Genomic DNA, 21,725 nt, shown 5'->3' on the forward strand with positions numbered 1-21,725 from the left:
AGCGTACCATTACACTATGGGCGGGCGGCTACAACATATTTTATACTTGCATTTTTCTCTAATTCAGATACATTAGTAGTTTTGTTTATGTCACGTATTACATATACACATGTAAGTGTATAAATAGGATTCTACTTATGTGGAATGATATGTCCTCCCACCCCTGATACTGGTACATTCCTGATTGTTATACTGAAGTGAAGCACACACATGACATGACTGGCAATTAAATATCAATAGAATGGGATTGTTGTAGTTAAAATTGGGCACAGGTTACTCATAAAACAACTGAAAGCAAATTTAAGGAGCTGTGACAAATGACTTTTTATTTTTTATTCGCTTGTCAGTGCTGTTTAAAATAGTTTGAAAAAGATGAGGAAAAGCTGAGGAGCCATGTCATATTCATACCTTGAAGCTGTAGGGGAGCGTGGGGTAAATTGAGCCAAACACAAAATTCATAATTTGACCAAATATGTAGAAAGAGGTCATTTCATGGGGTCTGTGAAGCAAGTTAGTTAAAAAAAAATGTAACAAGTCAAATTAATGTGTTAGAGGTTTCATGATGCTTTTATCGAAACCAAAGTAAATCATTGGTCTATACATCAGTTGGTGTCTATAAGCTTCAATATGAGGACATAAAATTAGCATTACAGTGCATCCTTGTAGCTGTGTGGGCTAATATCGTCAAAATGTTTGCCTTGGGATAAGTTGAGCCAATGGCAAACTGAGAAAATTAGTTTATTTTGTTCCCAGGTGAAATGGCTGGGATATGAGGCAACAGGGCCTGGCCTATGTTAAAAGTACAAAGTGTTTGTAAGGTGTTAAGCCTGTGTTAAGATACTTAAAATTATTAAGACAAAGCAATTGTGTTTGGGAACTACAGATAGACATGGTTTTAAAAAGGTTGTGGTGATATTTCATTCAGTAGACATTTGCAAGCAGCTTAAAGGATCCAACCCTTTTTTTAAATGTTCACCTAAAATGACATACCCAAATCTAAATGCCTGTAGCTCAGGACCTGAAGAAAGAATATGCATATTCTTGATACCGTTTGTGGAAATGTGAAATTAATGTAGGAGAATATAACACATTTGATCTGCTAAAAGGTAATACAAAGAAAATAGCATTCATTTTTTTTGTACCATCATCTTTGAAAGAGAAAGGCCAAAATCTATTATTCCAGCCCAGGCACAATTTAGATTTTGGCAACTAGATGGCAGCAGTGTATGTGCAAAGTTTTAGACTGATCCAATATAACCATTGCATATCTGTTCAAAATGTTGTATCAAGACTGCCCAAAATGTGCCTAATTGGTTTATTAATACATTTAAATTCATAATTGTGCACTCCTCACAATAGCATGGTATTATTTCACTGTAATAGCTACTGTAAATTGGACGTGGGGGGATACCGATTCCATAGAGGTTAACTTACCTTGTCCTGCGACTCAGTTTACCACAAGTTTTGCCAAGAGACAACTTTTTTTGGACAAGCTGTTTTCAAAACTGTAAATGGTCACATGAATTTGGATTATTTCCAGGGATACACAACATCCTGAAATGTATATATATTTGCTAGAAAGAATACTATATTTCCCTTGAAGGAGTGATGCTGTAAGCACAGACTGGCTCAACTTACCCCCCTCTTCCCTACAGTATTCCCTAATAAACAAACATCAATGGACTGTCCCAAACATCTGACAGGTCTGCTGATCTGGGCAAAACAAAGATAGTGGTGGTAGGCATGTTGGCAATGATTTACAGGAAATACAATCCAGCTCACCATAACCACTACTGCAGTTTATTATCTGAGAGATGACGCATAGGGAAACCCAGTGAAACCAGCTGAGCAGCCAGCTAGGGAAGGGGTTTAGGGATTGAAATTACAATCCCACAATTGACTTTCTCTTACTCAAATAACATTTATTCATGATAACAGATTAATCAATGCCAGTCAAACAAATAAAAAATGAAAGCCTTTTTGATTTTAACATAAGGAATTCAAAGACGAGTGGACAATCCATAAACTCTTGTATCTTCACTTGCAGTATCGGTCTGCTTTCATCTTGGCTCTCCTGTGGACAAAAACAAAAGTCACAAGTGTTTATTTTTAGTCCTTACATCACCACTATCCACCAGACAATGTAAATAGCTATCATGTGACAAGTCAGCTTGTCGCAACATGTTGAATTGAAACAGGTTTGCGCAAATAGGTTTAGAGTGTGTTGGCAGTTTGACCAGTTATGTGATTGACTCCTGCTATTAAAATGGCCATCAGTAGGAGTCATGTCAACAGTAATTTGGACCAGTTCCAGAGTGATTTCTTGGAAAGGAAATTTGGATGTGTTGATCATTAAAACCAGTTTGTGTGTTTTGTTTGGGGCAGCTACCGCCACTGAAAGAAAATGTTATTCATGTATTGATGTCAATGGGAGACTGAATGAAAATGAGTTTAGGATTTGCCTCTTTATGAAGATGTTCTCCCACCTGTCTAACAGCTCTTCGTGGAACTTCCCGTCTTTTCGGGCCATCTTCAGTGTGGTGCTGTCCTCCTCGTTCACCCTCAGCCGCCTGTCCTGGAAACTCTGGAACTTCTTTCTGTAATATCAGAAATCTGTGTTCAGTGAGACTTATTACACACACAAATGCACACGCAGTTATCATACAAAGCCTCATGATAAGACACGGGAGGACCAATCACACCACTATCAAACACAAAGAATAGCGTCACTGAACAAAAATCGAATACAATTTTATTGGTCGCGTACAGATATTTTACAGATGTTATCGCAAGTGTAGTGAAATGCTTATGTTCCTAGCTCCAACAGTACAGTAATACAAAACAAAAAAACACTCAAATCCCCCAAATAAAATAATTAAGAAATATTAGAACGAGCAATGTCAGAGAATATATACAACATTGCACTCTCTGGGGCATAAACCCGACTACCATGACAAATGTGTAACGTTATATAGCGACTTACGAGTGTAAGTACCGTGCTATTTCCATTGAAGTAAACAGTCCTGAAAGTAGATACATACAGAGTGCAACGGGGCCGCAAACAAACGCATAGATTTTTATAAGCCTGGTTCCTCTCTAGGTTTCTTCCTAGGTTTTGGCCTTTCTAGGGAGTTTTTCCTAGCCACCGTGCTTCTACACCTGCATTCTAGCTGTTTGGGGTTTTAGGCTGGGTCTCTGTACAGCACTTCGAGATATTAGCTGATGTACGAAGGGCTATATAAAAAATAAAATAAAATAAACTTGATTGATTGATAAGGCGCGCTAACGACATTTAGGCCCTCTAGCCGTGGTTACAGTCTGTCAGTGGTTTATGATTCACGGGCAGTGCTCGGTTCATGCAACACGCTCGGGGATGCTAAGCACTACATCACAATGACGGGCTCAAGAGCAGCCATTATCGTCACGTCAACATGATGAGTCCATTTCCACCGTGTTTTCCAAAAAAAAAAACGATGGAGAGAGGGGGAAGATAAAAAAACGGACCACGAAGTTGAAAGGGGAAGAGGAGAAACGGAACACAATGACAGCCTTGTTCACGCTTAGCCCTCAGAACTTAATAGGCCGCCGCAGGCCTGAAAAGCGGCAGCGGCGTTCCGTTCTCGTTTCCATCCCCGCAGCTTTGGCCCATCAATCAGCCTTTTAAGGGAGTGGGATTGATGAAGTGGCGCCCCTATGCTCCCCCCACCTTCTCCTCGCGCACCCGGGCCTGTGATTTAGTTGTCAAAATCTTGCCGGAGCGGAAGGTTGTCAGGTGAAAACTGGAGGGAAATCACTGTCTGTCTACGGAAGGTCACAGTGTTCAACCCCTCCACCTTCCTGGCTGTCTTTTCTACATAAAATGCTTCACCCACCACTATGAGAACTGGTAGGTGAAGTTTAAAGGAAAATTCCACCACAAAATGTTTTGCATGTCAAAAATACATAAACTCAGTACCCTGTCTTTCAAAGATAATTTGTAATCCAAATAACGTCACAGATCTTCATTGTAAAGGGTTTAAAACTTCTTATGGGTGCAGTCCCGGTAACGGGACCGATATGACAACAGCCAGTCCAAGTGCAGGGCGCCAAATTCAAAACAACAGAAATCTCATAATTAAAATTCCTCAGATATTCATGTGTCTTATATCATTTTAAAGGTAATCTTGTTGTTAATCCCACCAAAGTGTCCGATTTCAAATAGGCTTTTCAGCGAAAGCACTACAAACGATTATGTTAGGTCACCACAAAACCACAATAATCACAGCCATTTTTTCCAGCTAAAGATAGCTTCACAAAAACCAGAATAGAGATAAAATGAATCACTAACCTTCAATTATTTTCATCAGATGACACTCATAGGACTTCATGTTACACAATACATGCATGTTTTGTTTGATTAAATTCATATTTATATAAAAAAATCTGAGTTTACATTGAGGCGACTAGATTCACTAAATGCAAAAACATCAAGTGACTTTGCATAGCCCATTGTTTCAACAGAAATACTCATCATAAATATAGATGATAATACAAGTTATACACATTGAATTATAGATATACCTCTCCTTAATGCAACCGCTATGTCAGATTTCAAAAAAACTTTACGGAAAAATAAATGCACGCTATAATCTGAGACGGCGCTCAAAAATAGCATACCACAGCTGCAAAGATGGCGTCACCATAAACACAAAAATACATGATAAATATTCCATTACCTTTGATGATCTACATCAGAAGGCACACCAGGAATCCCAGGTCCACAATAAATGTTTGTTTTGTTCGAAAAAATCTGTTATTTATGTCCAATTGTTAGCGCGTTTGGTAAACATGTCCAAACGCTAATTCTGGTCAGCTTTATATCGGACAAAAACTTCAAAATGTGATATTACCGGTCGAAGAAACATTTCAAACTAAGTCAATCATTAGGATGTTTTTAACATATAGCTTCAATAAAGTTCCAACCGGAGTATTCTTTGTTCTCTTCGTGAGCAATGGAACGTCAGTGGCTTCCATGAAGAAAAAGCATGATCAGGAAATGGCTGCTTGATGGACACCTGACTGATTCTGCTCTCATTCTCTCCCACAACATCATAGAAGTCTCATTGAAATTTCTATTGATGGTTGACATCTAGTGGAACCCCTAGGCAGTGCAACATCATTAATAGCTCAATTGGATTTCTTTAGGGACTCTGGTGAATACACACAGGCTCAGATTTCTCACTTCCTGTTTTGATTTCAACTCAGGATTTTGCCTGCCAATATGAGTTCTGTTAATCTCACAGACATAATTCAAACAGTTTTAGAAACTTTAGAGTTTTCTATCCAATACTAATAATAATATGCAAATATTAGGAACTATGACTGAGGAGCAGGCCGTTTGATATGGACACCTTTCATCCAAGCTACTCAATACTGCCCCTTCAGCCATAAGAAGTTAACCTTTTCTCAATAGGGGGGCGCCATTTCGACTTTGTAAAAAAACATTCCCAAATTAAACTGCCTCGTACTCAATTCTTGCTCGTACAATATGCATATTATTATTACTATTGGATAGAAAACACTCTAGTTTCTAAAACCGTTTAAATTATATCTGTGAGTAAAACAGAACTCATTTTGCAGCAAACTTTCTGTCAGGAAGTGAGAAATCTGAAATCGGGCACTCTGTTCCAGGGTCAGTTTATTAATTTGCATGTAATCTATGGGTTGACATGCACTGCATACGCCTTCCCCTAGATGTCAGTAAGCAGTGAGAATTGGAATGGGGTGTCTAGGTAGATCTGAGGCCGTACAAAAGCTCTTGGAACCGGGTGTGCAGTCTTTTTCAACGTTCGTCATGGCGCAAGACAGACCTCAGGATTGCATTCTGAAAAGCTCTCGTTATAGGCGTTAGATATATCCGGCTCTGATTTTATTCGATATAGGTGTTAAAAACATCAATGTAGTTATTTTAAACCGAGTTATATCAGTTTATATCAGTATATTGCGATTTTCGGTATTTTATTTGTGCTGCGTTATGGTGAGTTGGACACGTCTTCGCCACATGGCTAATGTTTGCTGCTAATTCCAAAGTTGAAGACGACAATCTACAACCGAGCAACGATTATTCTGGACAAAGGACAACTTGCACAAGATTCTGATGGAAGCTCATCAAATAGTAAGAACTATTTATGATGTTAATTCGTATTTCTGTTGAAAAATGTTAAACTATTATTTCGCCATTAATTTCGGTGCGGTCTCACTTTAACGCACGCTGTATGTCGTAGTAACGTTAATTTTAAAAATCGAACACAGCGGTTGCATTAAGAACTAATGTATCTTTCATTTGCTGTCCAACCTGTATTTTTTAGTCAAGTTTATGATTAGTTATTGATTAGATTAGGTGCCTCTCCCAAGATTTCTCCCGACATTTTGTTTGCAGTTTGGCTACTATTCTCATTGTATAACCACGATTTGTGCCGCTAAATATGCACATTTTTGAACAAACCATATATGTATTGTGTAATATGATGTTATAGGACTGTCATCTGATGAAGTTTTGAGAAGGTTAGTGAAAAATGTAATATCTTTTGCTGGTTTATTCGCTATCGCTAACGTGCATGAATCAATGCTGCTGTGTGGTTGGCTATTGTAGTAAGCTAATATAATGCTATATAGTGTTTTCGCTGTAAAACACTTAAAAAATCTGAAATATTGGCTGGATTCACAAGATGTTTGTCTTTCATTTGCTGTACGCTGTGTATTTTTCATAAATGTTTTATGATGAGTATTTAGGTAATTCACGTTGGTCTCTGTAGTTATTCTAGCTGCTTTGGTGAGATTTTGTGATGGTGGCTGCAATGTAAAACTATGATTTATACCTGAAATATGCACATTTTTCGAACAAAACATATGCTATACAATAAATATGTTATCAGACTGTCATCTGATGAAGTTGTTTCTTGGTTAGTGACTATTTATATCTTTATTTGGTCGAATTTGTGATAGCTACCTATGCAGTAAAAAAATGGCGGAGAAAAAAAAGTTGGGTCTTTTGCTATCGTGGTTAGCTAATAGAAATACATAGTGTCTTCCCTGTAAAACATTTTAAAAATCAGAAATGATGGCTGGATTCACAAGATGTGTATCTTTCATCTGGTGTCTTGGACTTGTGATTTCATGATATTTAGATGCTAGTATTTACTTGTGGCGCTATGCTAGGCTATGCTAGTCAGCTTTTTTACTGATGAGGGTGCTCCCGGATCCGGGATGAGTACCAAGTAAAAGTTAAACACCGTTTCCCATGCTTGTTCAATGAACCATAAACAATTAATGAACATGCACCTGTGGAACGGTCGTTAAGACACTAACAGCTTACAGACGGTAGGCAATTAAGGTCACAGAAATGAAAACTTAGGACACTAAAGAGGCCTTTCTACTGACTCTGAAAAACATCAAAAGAAAGATGCCCAGGGTCCCTGGTCATCTGCGTGAACGTGCCTTAGGCATGCTGCAAGGAGGCATGAAGACTGCAGATGTGGCCAGGGCAATAAATTACAATGTCCGTACTGTGAGACGCCTAAGACAGGGAGACAGGACGGACAGCTGATTGTCCTCGCAGTGGCAGACCACGTGTAACAACACCTGCACAGGATCGGTACATCCAAACATCACACCTGCGGGACAGGTACAGGATGGCAACAACAACTGCCCGAGTTACACCAGGAACGCACGATCCCTCGATCAGTGCTCAGACTGTCCGCAATAGGCGGAGAGAGGCTGGACTGAGGGCTTGTAGGCCTGTTGTAAAGCAGGTCCTCACCGGCAACAATGTCGCTGGACCAGACAGGACTGGCAAAAAGTGCTCTTCACTGACGAGTCACGGTTTTGTCTCACCAGGGATGATGGTCAGATTCGCGTTTATCGTCGAAGGAATGAGCGTTACACCGAGGCCTGTACTCTGGAGCGGGATCAATTTGGAGGTGGAGGGTCCGTCATGGTCTGGGGCGGTGTGTCACAGCATCATCGGACTGAGCTTGTTGTCATTGCAGGAAATCTCAACGCTGTGCATTACAGGGAAGACATCCTCCTCCCTCATGTGGTACCCTTCCTGCAGGCTCATCCGGACATGACCCTCCAGCATGACAATGCCACCAGACATACTGCCTGTTCTGTGCGTTATTTCCTGCAAGACAGGAATGCCAACGTTCTGCCATGGCCAGCGAAGAGCCCGGATCTCAATCCCATTGAGCACGTCTGGGACCTGTTGGATCGGAGGGTGAGGGCTAGGGCCACTCCCCCCAGAAATGTCCGGGAACTTGCAGGGTCCTTGGTGGAAGATTGGGGTAACATCTCACAGCAAGAACTGGCAAATCTGGTGCAGTCCATGAGGAAGAGATATACACCAGTACTTAATGCAGCTGGTGGCCACACCAGATACTGACTGTTACTTTTGACCCCCCCCCCCCTTTGTTCAGGAATACATTATTCAATTTCTGTTAGTCACATGTCTGTGGAACATGTTCCGTTTATGTCTCAGTTGTTGAATCTTATGTTCATACAAATATTTACACATGTTAAGTTTGCTGAAAATAAAGTTTATATGCAGCCAGAATTATGCAGTTTTCATCATATGATGCAAAATGAATCACACCGGCTGTATTTCTGATTTTGAAAGTTACATATCTTAAATCTGATAAGATTTTGGGACTATATTAACAATAGACGAATGAAAGATAGTTTTTGGGTGGAGTTTTCCTTTAACTGTGATGCATGCATTACTGAACTGGTATAATTTCAGTACTGCACTGTAATTTAGGTTAACAGTTCAGTGTTGATTCTTGTTGGGCATATCTTAAAAAAAGGTCTGTCAAGTTTTTCATAAATGCATAAAACATTGTTTGTCATGATATAGGGCAGGGCATTGCATTTCCTATACCTTTACCGTGAATTAAGTTCATTTGGACAAGACCAGCCGTACAACTGGGGTTACAACCTCTCTAGACTAGAGGGCATGGAATGACCACCGCTGCAAATGTTGCTGCCACTGTGACATAGGTAGACAGATGGTACATACACGTAGTTGAGCTCGCAGTTCTTCACGTTGCCCCTGTCCTCGTCGGCAATGTCGTCGTTCCGCTTGACCTCCCTCTCCGCGCATGACCGGATCTGCTCATCATCATTTAGAGAGGCAGAAGGAGAGAGGGGGAAAACACAAAACAGTTGCATGTTGAATAGCAATATCCTGGCGGGGGGCCAGAGACATTTCGTTTTTTCATTCCGTCACCAACTTCAGACTCCCCCATGGTGATGTAATTTCTATATTATAGATGGGGGGGATTATGGAGTGACCTTGTGAAATATATACATCACCTTAACCATCTCGTCGTCCCCCGCCAACTTGCTCTTTGCCTCAATTTCCCCACTTTCACTGTAGGAGATGAAACAGCTATTTGCTGCCATGAGAGCCATTTTGCCCTGGGAAAAAAATGGAAGACAAAACAGAAATGAAGAGATTAGTTGACAGATGAGTTTCACCTCATGCTGATACACCATTTGCGAGGTAAAAGCTCAATTATATGCAGAGAGCGTCAAGTTCTCTCCGATACGCATCAACGAAGCAACAAGCTGTGAGGAAAACGAGCGTTATCTATATCTAGGGTTACTATGCAACACATTCTATATGATATGGCATTATATCACAGTCTTTGTATGCATTGACTTTGACGTTTTTTTTGATTGGCAGTCGCTCCACTCACTTCCTGGAAAACAGGTTCCCACTGTTCCCGGGAGCCGATGGCGTCGGAACGCCCCACCACGACCCCCTCCGAGGTGATCCCTAGATACTTCCCATAGCCAGACTTCAGGGCTACCCTGGGGGGGGAAACACAGGAGAACAAAATTCATTTCTGGATAATGGCAAGTTGATTTGAGTGTCTAACAACTTTTCCAAGGTCTATTCAAAGATCATTTGAACAACAGAAGCGAAGCTCCTTTATAACGTTGTAATTAAAATCCAATTTTGTGTTTACAAAATTGTATACCTGCAGAGACTGTAAGTGTTCTTCCCGAAGTCTATTATAACTCACCAGGATACACTTTCCATTCGGATTTGGGGGGAGAGGAAGTCAACATAAAATGTGCATAGGTGATATTTACTCCTTTCATACGCACCTAGAGTCTGACAACTTGATGGCAGTGAACTGCTCCGGGGGGTCTGGCCCTTCGTCGTCTGCAAAATATCAAAGACAACATTTCCCTTTTAGAGTCACGAATCACTGATTGATATTCTAAAAATCAGAGCATTCTCTCTTTATCCTCCCAGAGGAGCCTTCGTTTTGGTTTAATGAGGATTAAAAACAAGATGACTCTTTACTATCACTTCAAACATTTGGGAGCTTGGCTCTGCCGACTTAACATTCAGAGTGTCGAGGCGTTGTGTACGATTTAGCATTTCTCACGTTCTCTCGCCAGGTTCGTGATCTTGAGAAAGAAAAAGAAAATCTGTCGCAGTGGTGCCAATACAATGCATTTGATCTCGGATGTATTAGCGTACAATTACGATGTGTCATTCTGAAAACAGACAATTGCATAACTTCCTCTAGCAGCGGGTCTACCCTTGAGACGTACTGACGTAGAGCCTTCCTGTTTTACTAATGCTTCATGGTCATTTATAAACACACAACCTCGGGCTACACGACGTTGCTGCTGGGTGCTATTGATCGCCTACACCCACCCTAATCTCGGAAACCCAGACCTCAAATCTTGCGTAATTCCATCAGATGCTCGATTAGGTTCTGGGGTGAGATGTATGAGAACAGATACTAGAGAAGTCTCCAACCCCTTAAACGGAAACTCTCAGCTAAAGGCTCCACCCCTTCAGAAAATGTTCCACTTGTAATCGTTTCTTGAAATCCCCGCCCCAATTTAAGCACCGTCGTCACACAATCCTGATCTGGCCAAAGCCAAAGCACCGGGACTACTGTTGCTCGTTAGTCATCATAGTCCATCCACAAGAGATTAAATCCACCCTGACCGATGTAAAATGACAGGCAATCCTTATCCTGAGTTCCAAAACTCTTCTCTGGCTTTGTAGGCTCGACCCTAATTTGTGTTCTCTGTCACCTGGAGCTGCATGGCAAATTGTCCAGGAACAAAGGACAATTCTGAAGGACTAGTCAGCCCTTGTATCTCTCTGTTACAGTATCCAGTGGACTGACTATAAAATGAGTGATAGAATAATGCTGTAATATCCATGTTTGGTACCTATCTGAAACCTGTTCACTCAGGATAACTCTGATGCTAACTATATGGATGTATCTTGTATAAGGTGAATTACTATATCCAAAAAGGTTTTATGGTCCTGTCTTATTTACATTGGTCTCATCCCCCACACAAGCCTTTAAAAATGATGTGACACTGTGGAGATTGGGCATGGGAGTGTGGTATCATTGGTAACTTGGTATCGTTTGATTGGTTAAGGGTGGTTGGTTTTGGGTTGAAAGGTTACCCCTTCAGATGTTATAAGTGGAATGAAATGCCTTTGTTCTCTCTCTTATCCTGTATCCAGTCCACGGAGGAAGGTTGTATGATCAATTCTCATTTCCTAGACTTCTAGGCCTCTCTTTGTCCATGCGTTGTCCTGTAAGTTAACCTTAGGATCTATATGCTTGGAATATTTCCTAACGCTTGCTTGTATATATTCACTATCTTTATGGAGTCCGAAACATTTTAATAGGCTAATTGCTTAGTCGCATGTGATGTATATACTGTATAATATACGGAATATTCACATGTCAAATATTACTGCCCAATATAGCTTCATGCCCTAGGGTCCTTTTCTTTTTCATCAGTGATGGATAAAAGTTATGGATGGATTTCTACCCTATTGCTTTGACCTATCATGTTTTTTTCCGAAATGTAACCTTTATTTATTTAACTCGGCAAGTCAGTTAAGAACAAATTCTTATTTACAATGACGGCCTACTCCGGCCAAACCTGGACAATGCTGGGCCAATTGTGCGCCGCCCGATGGGACTCCCAATCACCGCCGGATGTGATACAGCCTGGTTTCGAACCAGGCACTATAGTGACGCCTCTTGCACTGAGACGCAGTGCCTTAGACCGCTGAGCCACTTGGGAGCCCGGCCAGATCATGTCCTGCCAGATCAGTGGCCACCGATGAAAGGAAGCTAGTTAATCATACAGAGAAACACTCCTTAAGGATGTGACCATCACAGGTTCTCACAACGTTAGGGAAAGTTAAAGGGGGGGAAAGTCTGTCAATTTCAAGGACAGATTGATGCAAATTGGGAAACCAATCATTTGGGCATTGGGATAGCGAATAAAACCCCTAGGCTCACATACCTCCATGTTTCTCAGACCACAATAGTCAGATAGACAGGTTATAGTCTAATCATATTTCATCCCCTAAAGCAGGCCTATATCTCCCTGTGACCCTTGAGTTTACACAGAGGGCATTCACAACGTCTCCTGAATCCAGTGACTAAGCACCTCGAGGGCTTTTCTCAGCTTGAGAGGGCTAAACTATTCTAGATGGATTTCCTTCTTACTGAAAATCCCATAAAAGTGCAGAAACATCATCTCTCTCTCTCTCTCTCTGTAACTCCATTTCTCTTTCATCTCATTTAAAATGTGCCTGCCTCCTGAGTTAGAGCCTCACCAAGGGAATAGGAATGGTTGATGTTTTTATCTCCTGGCACATTTTCCCCTCTTTCTCTCTCTCTCTTCAATTAAAAAACGTGAGCTGAATCCCAGGTCTGCGTTTCTGTCTTTTGGAGGGTGCATGGGTTTTATTGAACATTTCTTAAACATGTCTCGCCTTAGGGCAGAGAATCTTTGCCTGGAAACTCCCATTTAGTCTAGCTTGGCTAGTTAGGTGCTCCACCCCCAAGTCGAGTCCTTTTTGCCTGAGGCTCAAGGTCTGGTGTAATGGGGCTCTGGCCTGCTAGTCAGTGGAGCTAACGGTGGGGAGACGAAGCATGTCGTCTGTGAGCCTTTGATTCAAAGATGTGATTCCAGCACACGTTGGCAATGTCCCTCTAACTTGTCATGCACGCCGACTTGGAACGGTAAACATACTATCGAAATGAAATGGTTGGTGCCGGTCTTTCCCGTTCATTTTAGATTGTGGACTACAGTTTTCGCCTTAGCCTACCGCGTGGGTCCGGATCCTCGCAACAGATGCCATCTATCGTGGACCCCAGACACAATACCATTTTGGTGGTATGAAAACACATGACCAATTTAAAAGTTGTGCTGCAAAACTATCCATTTAAGAGGCAAGGAGTCACAATGACATTAGTTCAATGATACTCATGTGGATCTGTGCCTGTTACCTTGTTGCATTCTAACCCATCACAGAGCTGTGCAATACATTTCCTCCATGTAAATGATTTCATTGTCTGCAAGTGGATGGGCACCATAAATCGTAGCTAGCACCGGATTCATATTGATGATATCCAATAACATGCTTGAGAGGACAAAGAAATGGATTAATGCCTGTTGTGTGTGTGTGTGTGTGTGTGTGTGTGTGTGTGGAGCAATTCCAGCTTCCTCTCTAACCCATTACCCGGCAAGCTGTGCAGAAATGAATGTCCTAATAGCTTCTGGAACAACATAGTAGTGCAGATCTCCCTTTCATTTTACATGTCCACTCTCTCAGAGTGTGATTTCAAATTGATTTCGAACGAAAACCGCCACTAAATCTTATACCGTTTAGGACAAAATTGGTTTTGATTTCAAAACGCTTGGTACTTCACGCAGGCAGCCATCGAATTCGGCGGTCATCGAAAAAGCAAGAAAATGAAGTTGGAGGAAACAATTAGGGAGTTCCCCCCCTTATTCTCCACAAATTAATGACACTAAAAATTGCCTGCCGCTTTGCCACGCTAGCCACGCTAATGGAACGCAATGTCCATTACACCTCTTAAGGTTTGCTCTCTTCGTATTAGAATAGAATGGAACATGAGAAAACTAGGATCTTCCATTCTCTTATGGGATTCATTCATTCCTGACAATTTCCAGCTCCATTTGCTCTGCCTATAATGCCGGATTACAGAATCCGTTGCAGACAAAAAAAAAAAGAGTATTTTTAAAAGGTACCCCTTTTTTCTCCCCAATTTCATGATATCCAATTTGGTTGTTAGAGTCTTGTCCCATCGCTGCAACTCCCGTACGGACTCAGGAGAGGAGAAGGTCGAGAGCCATGCGTCCTCCAAACCGCACTGCTTCTTGACACACTGCTCACTTAACCCGGAAGCCAACCGCACCAATGTGTAGGAGGAAACACCGTACAGCTGGCGACCAAAGTCAGCGTGCATGCGCCCAGCCGCCACAAGGAGTCGCTAGAGGACATCCCTGTCGGCCAAACACTCCTCTAACCCAGACGACACTGGGCCAATGGTGCGCTGCCTCATGGGTCTCCCGGTCACGGCCGGCTGCGACACAGCCCGGGATCGAACCTGGATCTGTAGTGACGCCTCTAGCACTGCCTTCGACCGCTGCGCCACTCGAGAGGCCCTGATGCAGACAATTTAAGTAACTGCAAGCGACATGCTTGGCTGGCTTGCATTTCAAAAATGACTTTATAAGAGGCAACAATCAACAGGACCACTTCAGATTTTTTTCTCTCTCCTTCATTTCAATCTTGTTAGTTTGAATTGCAAGGCTTAACAAAGTGAAATCATTTTAGAATTTACAGTCATTTTAGAGTGACTCATTCTGACAACTTGAGTGACGTTGCCATCTAAAATGGTTGAGCAAGACACCCCACCGCCTTGACTTAAGCCGTTTAAGTTCAAACAATGTGTGCTCAAGCTACCAGTTGAGAGACCAAACCTTACTATAACCATAATTTATGATAATCATAATGTATGATGATTATAGGCAAATCAAGTTCCAATTGAAACTACGCTCCAATTAGTTTTTCTGAGGCATGAAGATGCCTTTAGTTTAGTGGGCCGACCTGTTTTGAGTTGTGCAGACCACCCAGGTTGGAGATACCCTGGTTGGTAACATTGGTGCAAGTCACTTGAATCACAGTTGATTTCAGCAGCTGAGTTGCTAGGGATGCTACAGAAATGAGGGGATTAAGAAGCGTTAGCTTGCACAACTACCCTCTCAAAGATCCTGCAACATCTGGCTGACATTTAACTGTGTCCATGGTTACTAGCCTGGTTCCACAGCTACACCAGCGGAAGAAGGCAAAGGACGATGGCGAATTTAGCCCCTGGTCAGAGGCCACTTCTGGTGTGCCACAAGAGGGCGTGGTCTCACCACATCCGTTTCTCCTTCACATGTTCACCCGAAAAGTTGTCTTCAGTGACACTGGGTATGCTGATGATGTGAGGCTGTCCCAAGCCATATACCACTAACCAGCATCCAGGAGGATACTTCCATGGGCTTGGAGGCAAAGCAGCTGGATGAGTTGGCTACATCCAACAACATTCTCCTGAACGGGAAAAAGTCTGTGGAAATCCGGATATGCTTTTAGAGAGACCCTCCACAACCTGTACCACTCATCCTAGGAGGACAGGAAGCACCCGTGGAAACAACAACCAAGTATCTCGGTTTTCATCTAGACTATAACCGCAGTGGTGACACACACATGTGGAGCAGTCAGTGAGGGAGGCCTCAAAACGCCTGCACTTTTTGACTGTTCTTGACAGAAATGGCCTACCCACTGAAGATCTGGTCACAGTCTATACTACCCTGGTGATGACTGGTCTGGAACACGGTGGAGTGCTGTTAGTTGGATGCAACAAAAAGCAGCAGGCCCAACTGGACAGGGTGCAGAGGAGGGCCCTGATCATCTCCAGAGGTGGAGCAGTCCAATCACAGCTCCCCTCACTGCAGAGCAGTCCAACCACAGCTCCCCTCACTGCAGAGCAGTCCAACCACAGCTCCCCTCACTGCAGAGCAGTCCAACCACAGCTCCCCTCACTGCAGAGCAGTCCAACCACAGCTCCCCTCACTGCAGAGCAAGCTGCACACTCAAACACACATCTGCTCCATCTAATAAAGGGATGTGAGTGCACCACCAGGCTCCGAGAAACAGACTGTCCTGTATTACACTTATTTTTTTATTTTTTTAAACACACTACACACTGCTGTCAACAATAACAATAATACGGAACCCAAACTGGCTGCGCATGTGCGCAAATTTATTTTGTCCCCCCCACACCAAACGCGATCACGACACGCAGGTTAAAATATCAAAAAAATGTATGGAAATTTAGCTAGCTAATCTTGCTGTTGCTAGCTAATTTGTCCGGGGATATAAACATTGAGTTATTATTTTACCTGAAATGCACAAGGTCCTCATCTCCGACAATTAATCCACACATAATCGTTTCTAGTCATCTCTCCTTCAATTAATCCACACCGAATCGTTTCTAGTCATCTCTCCTTCTACTAGGCTTTTTCTTCTCTGGACTTTATATTGCGATTGGCAACTTTCATAAATTAGGTGCATTACCACCACTGACCTCGTTCATCTTTCAGTCACCCACGTGGATATAACCAATGAGTGTTGCCCAGCAACCGTGTTGCCCAGCAACAGCCCCAAAACATCACTGCTCTAGAGGAGATCTGCATGGAGGAATGGGCCAAAATACCAGCAACAGTGTGTGAAAACCTTGTGAAGACTTACAGAAAACGTTTGACCTCTGTCATTGCCAACAAAGGGTATATAACAAAGTATTGAGATTAAACGTTTGTTATTGACCAAATACTTATTTTCCACCATAATTTGCAAATAAATTCATTAAAAATCCTACAATGTGATTGTCTGGATTTTTTTTCTCTCATTTTGTCTGTCATAGTTGAAGTGTACCTATGATGAATTACAGGCCTCTCATCTTTTTAAGTGGGAGAACTTGCACAATTGGTGGCTGACTAAATACTTTTTTGCCCCACTAAGTATGTGGACAACCCTTCAAATTTGTGGATTCTGCTATTTCAGCCACACCTGTTGCTGACAGGTGTATATATAAAAATAAAAAAATATTTGAGCACACAGCCAAGCAATCTCCATAAACAAACAATGGCCTTACTGAAGAGCTCAGTGACTTGAACGTGGCACCGTCATTGGATGCCACCTTTCCAACAAGTCAGTTCATCAAATTTCTGCCTTGCTAGAGCTGCCCCAGTCAACTGTAAGTGCTGTTATTGTGAAGTGAAAACGTCTAGGAGCAACAACGGCTCAGCCGCGAAGTGGTAGGCCACACAAGCTCACAGAATGGGACCGGCGAATGCTGAAGTGCGTAGTAGAGGTCGACCGATTATGATTTTTCAACACCGATACCGATTATTGGATGACCAAAAAAAGCAGATACTGATATTTGTAATATATATTTGTAATAATGACAATTACAACAATACTGAATGAACACTAATTTTAACTTAATATAATACATACATAAAAATCTATTTAGTCTCAAATAAATAATGACACATGTTCAATTTGGTTTAAATAATGCAAAAACAGTGTTGGAGAAGAAAGTAAAAGTGCAATATGTGCCATGTAAAAAAGCTAACGTTTAAGTTCCTTGCTTAGAACATGAGAACATATGAAAGCTTGTGGTTCCTTTTAACATGAGTCTTCAATATTCCCATTTAAGAAGTTTTAGGTTGTAGTTATTATAGGAAATATAGGACTATTTAACGCTATACCATAGGTATTTCCTATACCTTTGACTATTGGATGTTCTTATAGGCACTAATAGTATTGCCAGCCTAATAGCGGGAGTTGATAGGCTTGAAGTCATAAACGTCGCTGTATTCAAGCATTGCGAAGAGCTGCTGGCAAATGCAGGAAAGTGCTGTTTGAATGAATGCTTACGAGCGTGCTGCTGCCTACCACCACTCAGTCAAACTGCTCTATCAAATAACTCAGACTTAATTATAACACACACAAATACGAGCCTTAGGTCATTAATATGGTCAAATCCGGAAACTATCATTTTGAAAACAAAACGTTTATTCTTTCAGTGAAATACGGAACCGTTACGTATTTTATCGAACGGGTGGCATCCATAAGTCTAAATATTGCTGTTACATTGCACAACCTTCATTGTTTTATCATAATTATGTAAAATTCTGGCAAATTAATTACGGTCTTTGTTAGGAAGAAATGGTCTTCACACAGTTCGCAACGAGCCAGGCGGCCCAAACTGCTACATATACCCTGACTCTGCTTGCACAGAACGCAAGAGAAGTGACACAATTTCCCTAGTTAAATTGCCTGCTAACATGAATTTCTTTTAACTAAATATGCAGGTTTTAAAAAATACAATTGTGTATTGATTTGAAAAAAGGCATTGATGTTTATGGTTAGGTACATTGGTGCAACGATGGTGCTTTTTTCACGAATCCGCTTGTTAAATCATCACCCGTTTGGCGAAGTAGGCGGTGATTCAATGATAAATTAACAGGCACCGCATTGATTATTTACAATGCAGGACAAGCTAGTTAAACTAGTAATATCATCAACCATGTGTAGTTAACTAGTGATTATGTTAAGTTTGATTGTTTTTTATAAGATAAGTTTAATGCTAGCTAGCAACTTACCTTGGCTCCTTGCTGAACTCGCGTAACAGGTGGTCAGCCTGCCACGCAGTCTCCTGGTGGAGTGCAATGCAATCGGTCATAATCTGCGTCCAAAAATGCAGATTACCGATTGTTGTGAAAACTTGAAATCGGCCCTAATTAAATCAGTCGACCTCTAGTGCGTAGCGCGTAAAAACCGTCAGTCCTAATAAAATGGGTTTCCATGGCCGAGCAGCCATGCGCAATGCCAAGCGTCGGCTGGAGTGGTGCCATTGGACCCGAGAGCAGTGGAAACGCGTTCTCTCGGTTTTGGCGGATGCCAGGAGAACGCTACCTGCCCCAATGCATAGTGCCAACTGTAAAGTTTGGTGGAGGAAGAATAATGATCTGGGGCTGTTATTCATGGTTCGGGCTAGGCCCCTTAGGACCAGTGAAGGGAAATCTTAACGACACAGCATACAATTACATTCTAGATGATTCTGTGCTTCCAACTTTGTGGCAACAGTTTGGCGAAGGCACTTTCCTGTTTCAGCATGACAATGCCCCCATGCACAAACCGAGGTCCATACAGAAATGGTTTGTCGAGATTGGTGTGGAAAAACTTGACTGACCTGCACAGACAGCCCTGACCTCAACCCCATCGAACACCTTTGGGATTAATTGAAAAGCCAACTGCGAGCCAGGCCTAATCGCCCAACATCAGTGCCTGACCTCACTAATGCTCTTGCGGCATTAGTCCCCGCAGCAATGTTCCACCATCTAGTGGAAAGCCTTCCCAGAAGAGTGGAGGCTGTTATAGCAGCAAAGAGGGGCACCAACTCCATATTAATGCCATGACTTTGGAATGAGATCTTCGACAAGCAGGTGTCCACATACTTTTGCCCATGTAGTGTATGTAGTATGTTTATGCCATGTATTATGTATCCAAGTGAATGTTTTCTTATGCTATTTTCTATGCAAATTTTTTATGATGTAAATTCTGCATTTCTTTCAGTTTTTCTGTGATGAATAATGTCAAACTAAAGGCTACTCGGTGTTCATGTCTTGTGATGAGTAACCCCAAAGATTTGTGTTAACTTTCTGAGCACTTCTACAATGGGCAAATCGGTATGGAAAGTTTAGTTCAAATCAAACGGGGTGCTGTCATAAAGTGAGTGAATTCAAAAGGATTTACCCTTAGGTCTTGAATTGTGCAAACATCTACTATTTGATACCCGTGGTTTGCAATCTCTTCCACTGTTTGTGTTTCATAAGTCTCAAACCGTAATCTGTATGTAAACAAATCAAAAGTTCCACTACGTTAAACCTCCCTCACTGCTCCCTGGTAACAGGTGGAGCAGGAGAGTGAGAGCTGTAACAGGGACTCGACCCCTAACCCCTAACTCAAGCGGTGCAGAGGTGAAAGCCTAACCCCCCCCACACACACACATCACCAACACTTCAAAATTAACCCTATCGACTCAGTGATGTAACAAAAGGCAAAATGTCTCTCAAAACATTTCCCCCTGTCCAATCAAGTAGCATAACAGCCTAGTATGGCACACAGCAAATTGTGTGCATCATCATCATCATGCATTGATGACAAAACACATGACACCCTACTCCCTATATTATTGTGCACTTTGTTTGGCCAGAGCTCCACGTGGCTCTAATGAGATGTGGTGCACTATAAAGGAAATATTGGGTAGATTTAGCTAAAGACACTCTCTCTTTTATTACCTTGATGTGGTGCACCAACTGTGAACAGACCAGTATCCAGGGCATGGATGTAGGAATTAGCCTGCATCTCTATTGCAACCGTTCCTGAAATCTCCCCAAAGCCACTGATACACCACCATCCACCTAGAAAGCAGAAATAAAACATAATGGTTTGCTACTTTGTGGAATATCATAATGACAATGTTCAATTAGCTAGATATGTAGCTAGCTAGCTGCATACGTTGACCAGCAAACATACCAACAATATCAGGTTTATCTTGTGCATCATCTCTTTTTCTCTTCTTATCCTTGTGCTTCTTCTTCTTTCTACAAGACAATTGTGGATCAACATTAGCAAGGTCAAATTAGAAATGGGGGAGAACAAAAATATAGCAAAGAGTTAGCTAGCTAACATTAGCCAGTAGCTGACTGTTAATGCCTGGTCGGTCAATGAATGATAGCTAGCTAGATAGCATTATTAGACAGCTTGATTCGCCATCTTATACACAAACAAATATTGAATTCGATGTTGAGGAATAAACGCACCCCTTGTTTAGTCCTTTCAAAACAAGTTTTGTTGTTTTCACTTTTGAATAGTCAGCCATATCTTCAGATTATGATAAACTAGCTAGCAAGCTAACAACATACACAAACGAAAACAACATGGGAGTACGGTCACCGTCGAGGTAAAAACGAATATCACCTAACAAACTAGCGACATCTATTGTTTGGAGAATATATTACATTGTATGTGTTCGGGGAAAATACATTGAATGTGTTCGGTTTCTGTGTAATGCCTTGTTTGTTTTTCAGCACTTTTTTGTGATATTTAAAAGTTGATGTAACTTTTTTTTTAAATGTTTGTCTACATAACCATGACATTACCCTGAAGAAGGTACAGTGATGCCAAAACGTTTGTGGCTTACCCAATTAATTACTGGAAGCTTATATAGAGGGTGTGTGACTCTCTTTATTTGTATAGCCTACAGTTTACTCGCTGTTAGTCAGCACCTGCTGGGTGTGCAACAGCTCATGCTTTTCACTAGACTAAGTGTGCCAGAGAAAATCACACACACACGCACGTTCTCTTAAACTTGCACACACTCAAAATATCACCCCAACTCTCTCTCTCTCACACACACACACACACACACACACACACCATAGTCAAGGGGCAGCTTAAGTGCCCATGTGCACAGTCTCACATAGAGTGTGTCTCTGTAAACTACCCGAGTCCAGGCCAAGGCTGGCAGTGTGAGTGTGAGGGAGATTGACTGTCTGTCTCCTGGCTCAGAGGGGTACTGGAGTTTGGCTTTTCTCTTAATAGACTGTGTGTCTGCTGTCCCTGACCAGCAAATTACTGTAAATTACTTCCCAGACGTTGGTTCTGTTTTTTCATTCACCAAGACTCCTGGAGGGGCTGAAAGAGAGCATGAACACAGACCAATACACACACACACACACACACACACACACACACA

General features: G+C 41.8%; 1 protein-coding gene across 1 annotated transcript; it reads right to left on the reverse strand.

The window, feature by feature from the left end:
- Positions 1 to 1,778: 1,778 nt before the first annotated feature.
- LOC120035145 (protein FRG1-like) lies at positions 1,779 to 20,923 on the reverse strand. The gene is made up of 9 exons (XM_038981945.1): positions 20,791 to 20,923; positions 20,504 to 20,571; positions 20,266 to 20,388; positions 10,150 to 10,207; positions 9,735 to 9,849; positions 9,349 to 9,453; positions 9,053 to 9,144; positions 2,487 to 2,597; positions 1,779 to 2,074 (listed from the first exon to the last, which is right to left on the reverse strand). Exons 1-9 carry the CDS (start codon positions 20,847 to 20,849, stop codon positions 2,038 to 2,040), a joined length of 768 nt encoding a protein of 255 aa, XP_038837873.1. The 5' UTR covers positions 20,850 to 20,923; the 3' UTR covers positions 1,779 to 2,037.
- Positions 20,924 to 21,725: the final 802 nt, after the last annotated feature.

Source organism: Salvelinus namaycush, chromosome 42 (assembly GCF_016432855.1).
Source record: "Salvelinus namaycush isolate Seneca chromosome 42, SaNama_1.0, whole genome shotgun sequence".
Lineage (NCBI taxonomy): Eukaryota > Metazoa > Chordata > Actinopteri > Salmoniformes > Salmonidae > Salvelinus > Salvelinus namaycush.

Coding starts and splice junctions, on each gene's coding strand:
- LOC120035145 (XM_038981945.1), bottom strand. CDS start 20,849: ATGGCTGACTATTCAAAAGTGAAAACAACAAAACTTGTTTTGAAAGGA. Junction 9,850..10,149: donor ATCAAGTTGTCAGACTCTAG/GTGCGTATGAAA, acceptor TTCCCCCCCCAG/GGTAGCCCTGAAGTCTGGCT. Junction 2,075..2,486: donor CACGAAGAGCTGTTAGACAG/GTGGGAGAACAT, acceptor TTTTGTCCACAG/GAGAGCCAAGATGAAAGCAG.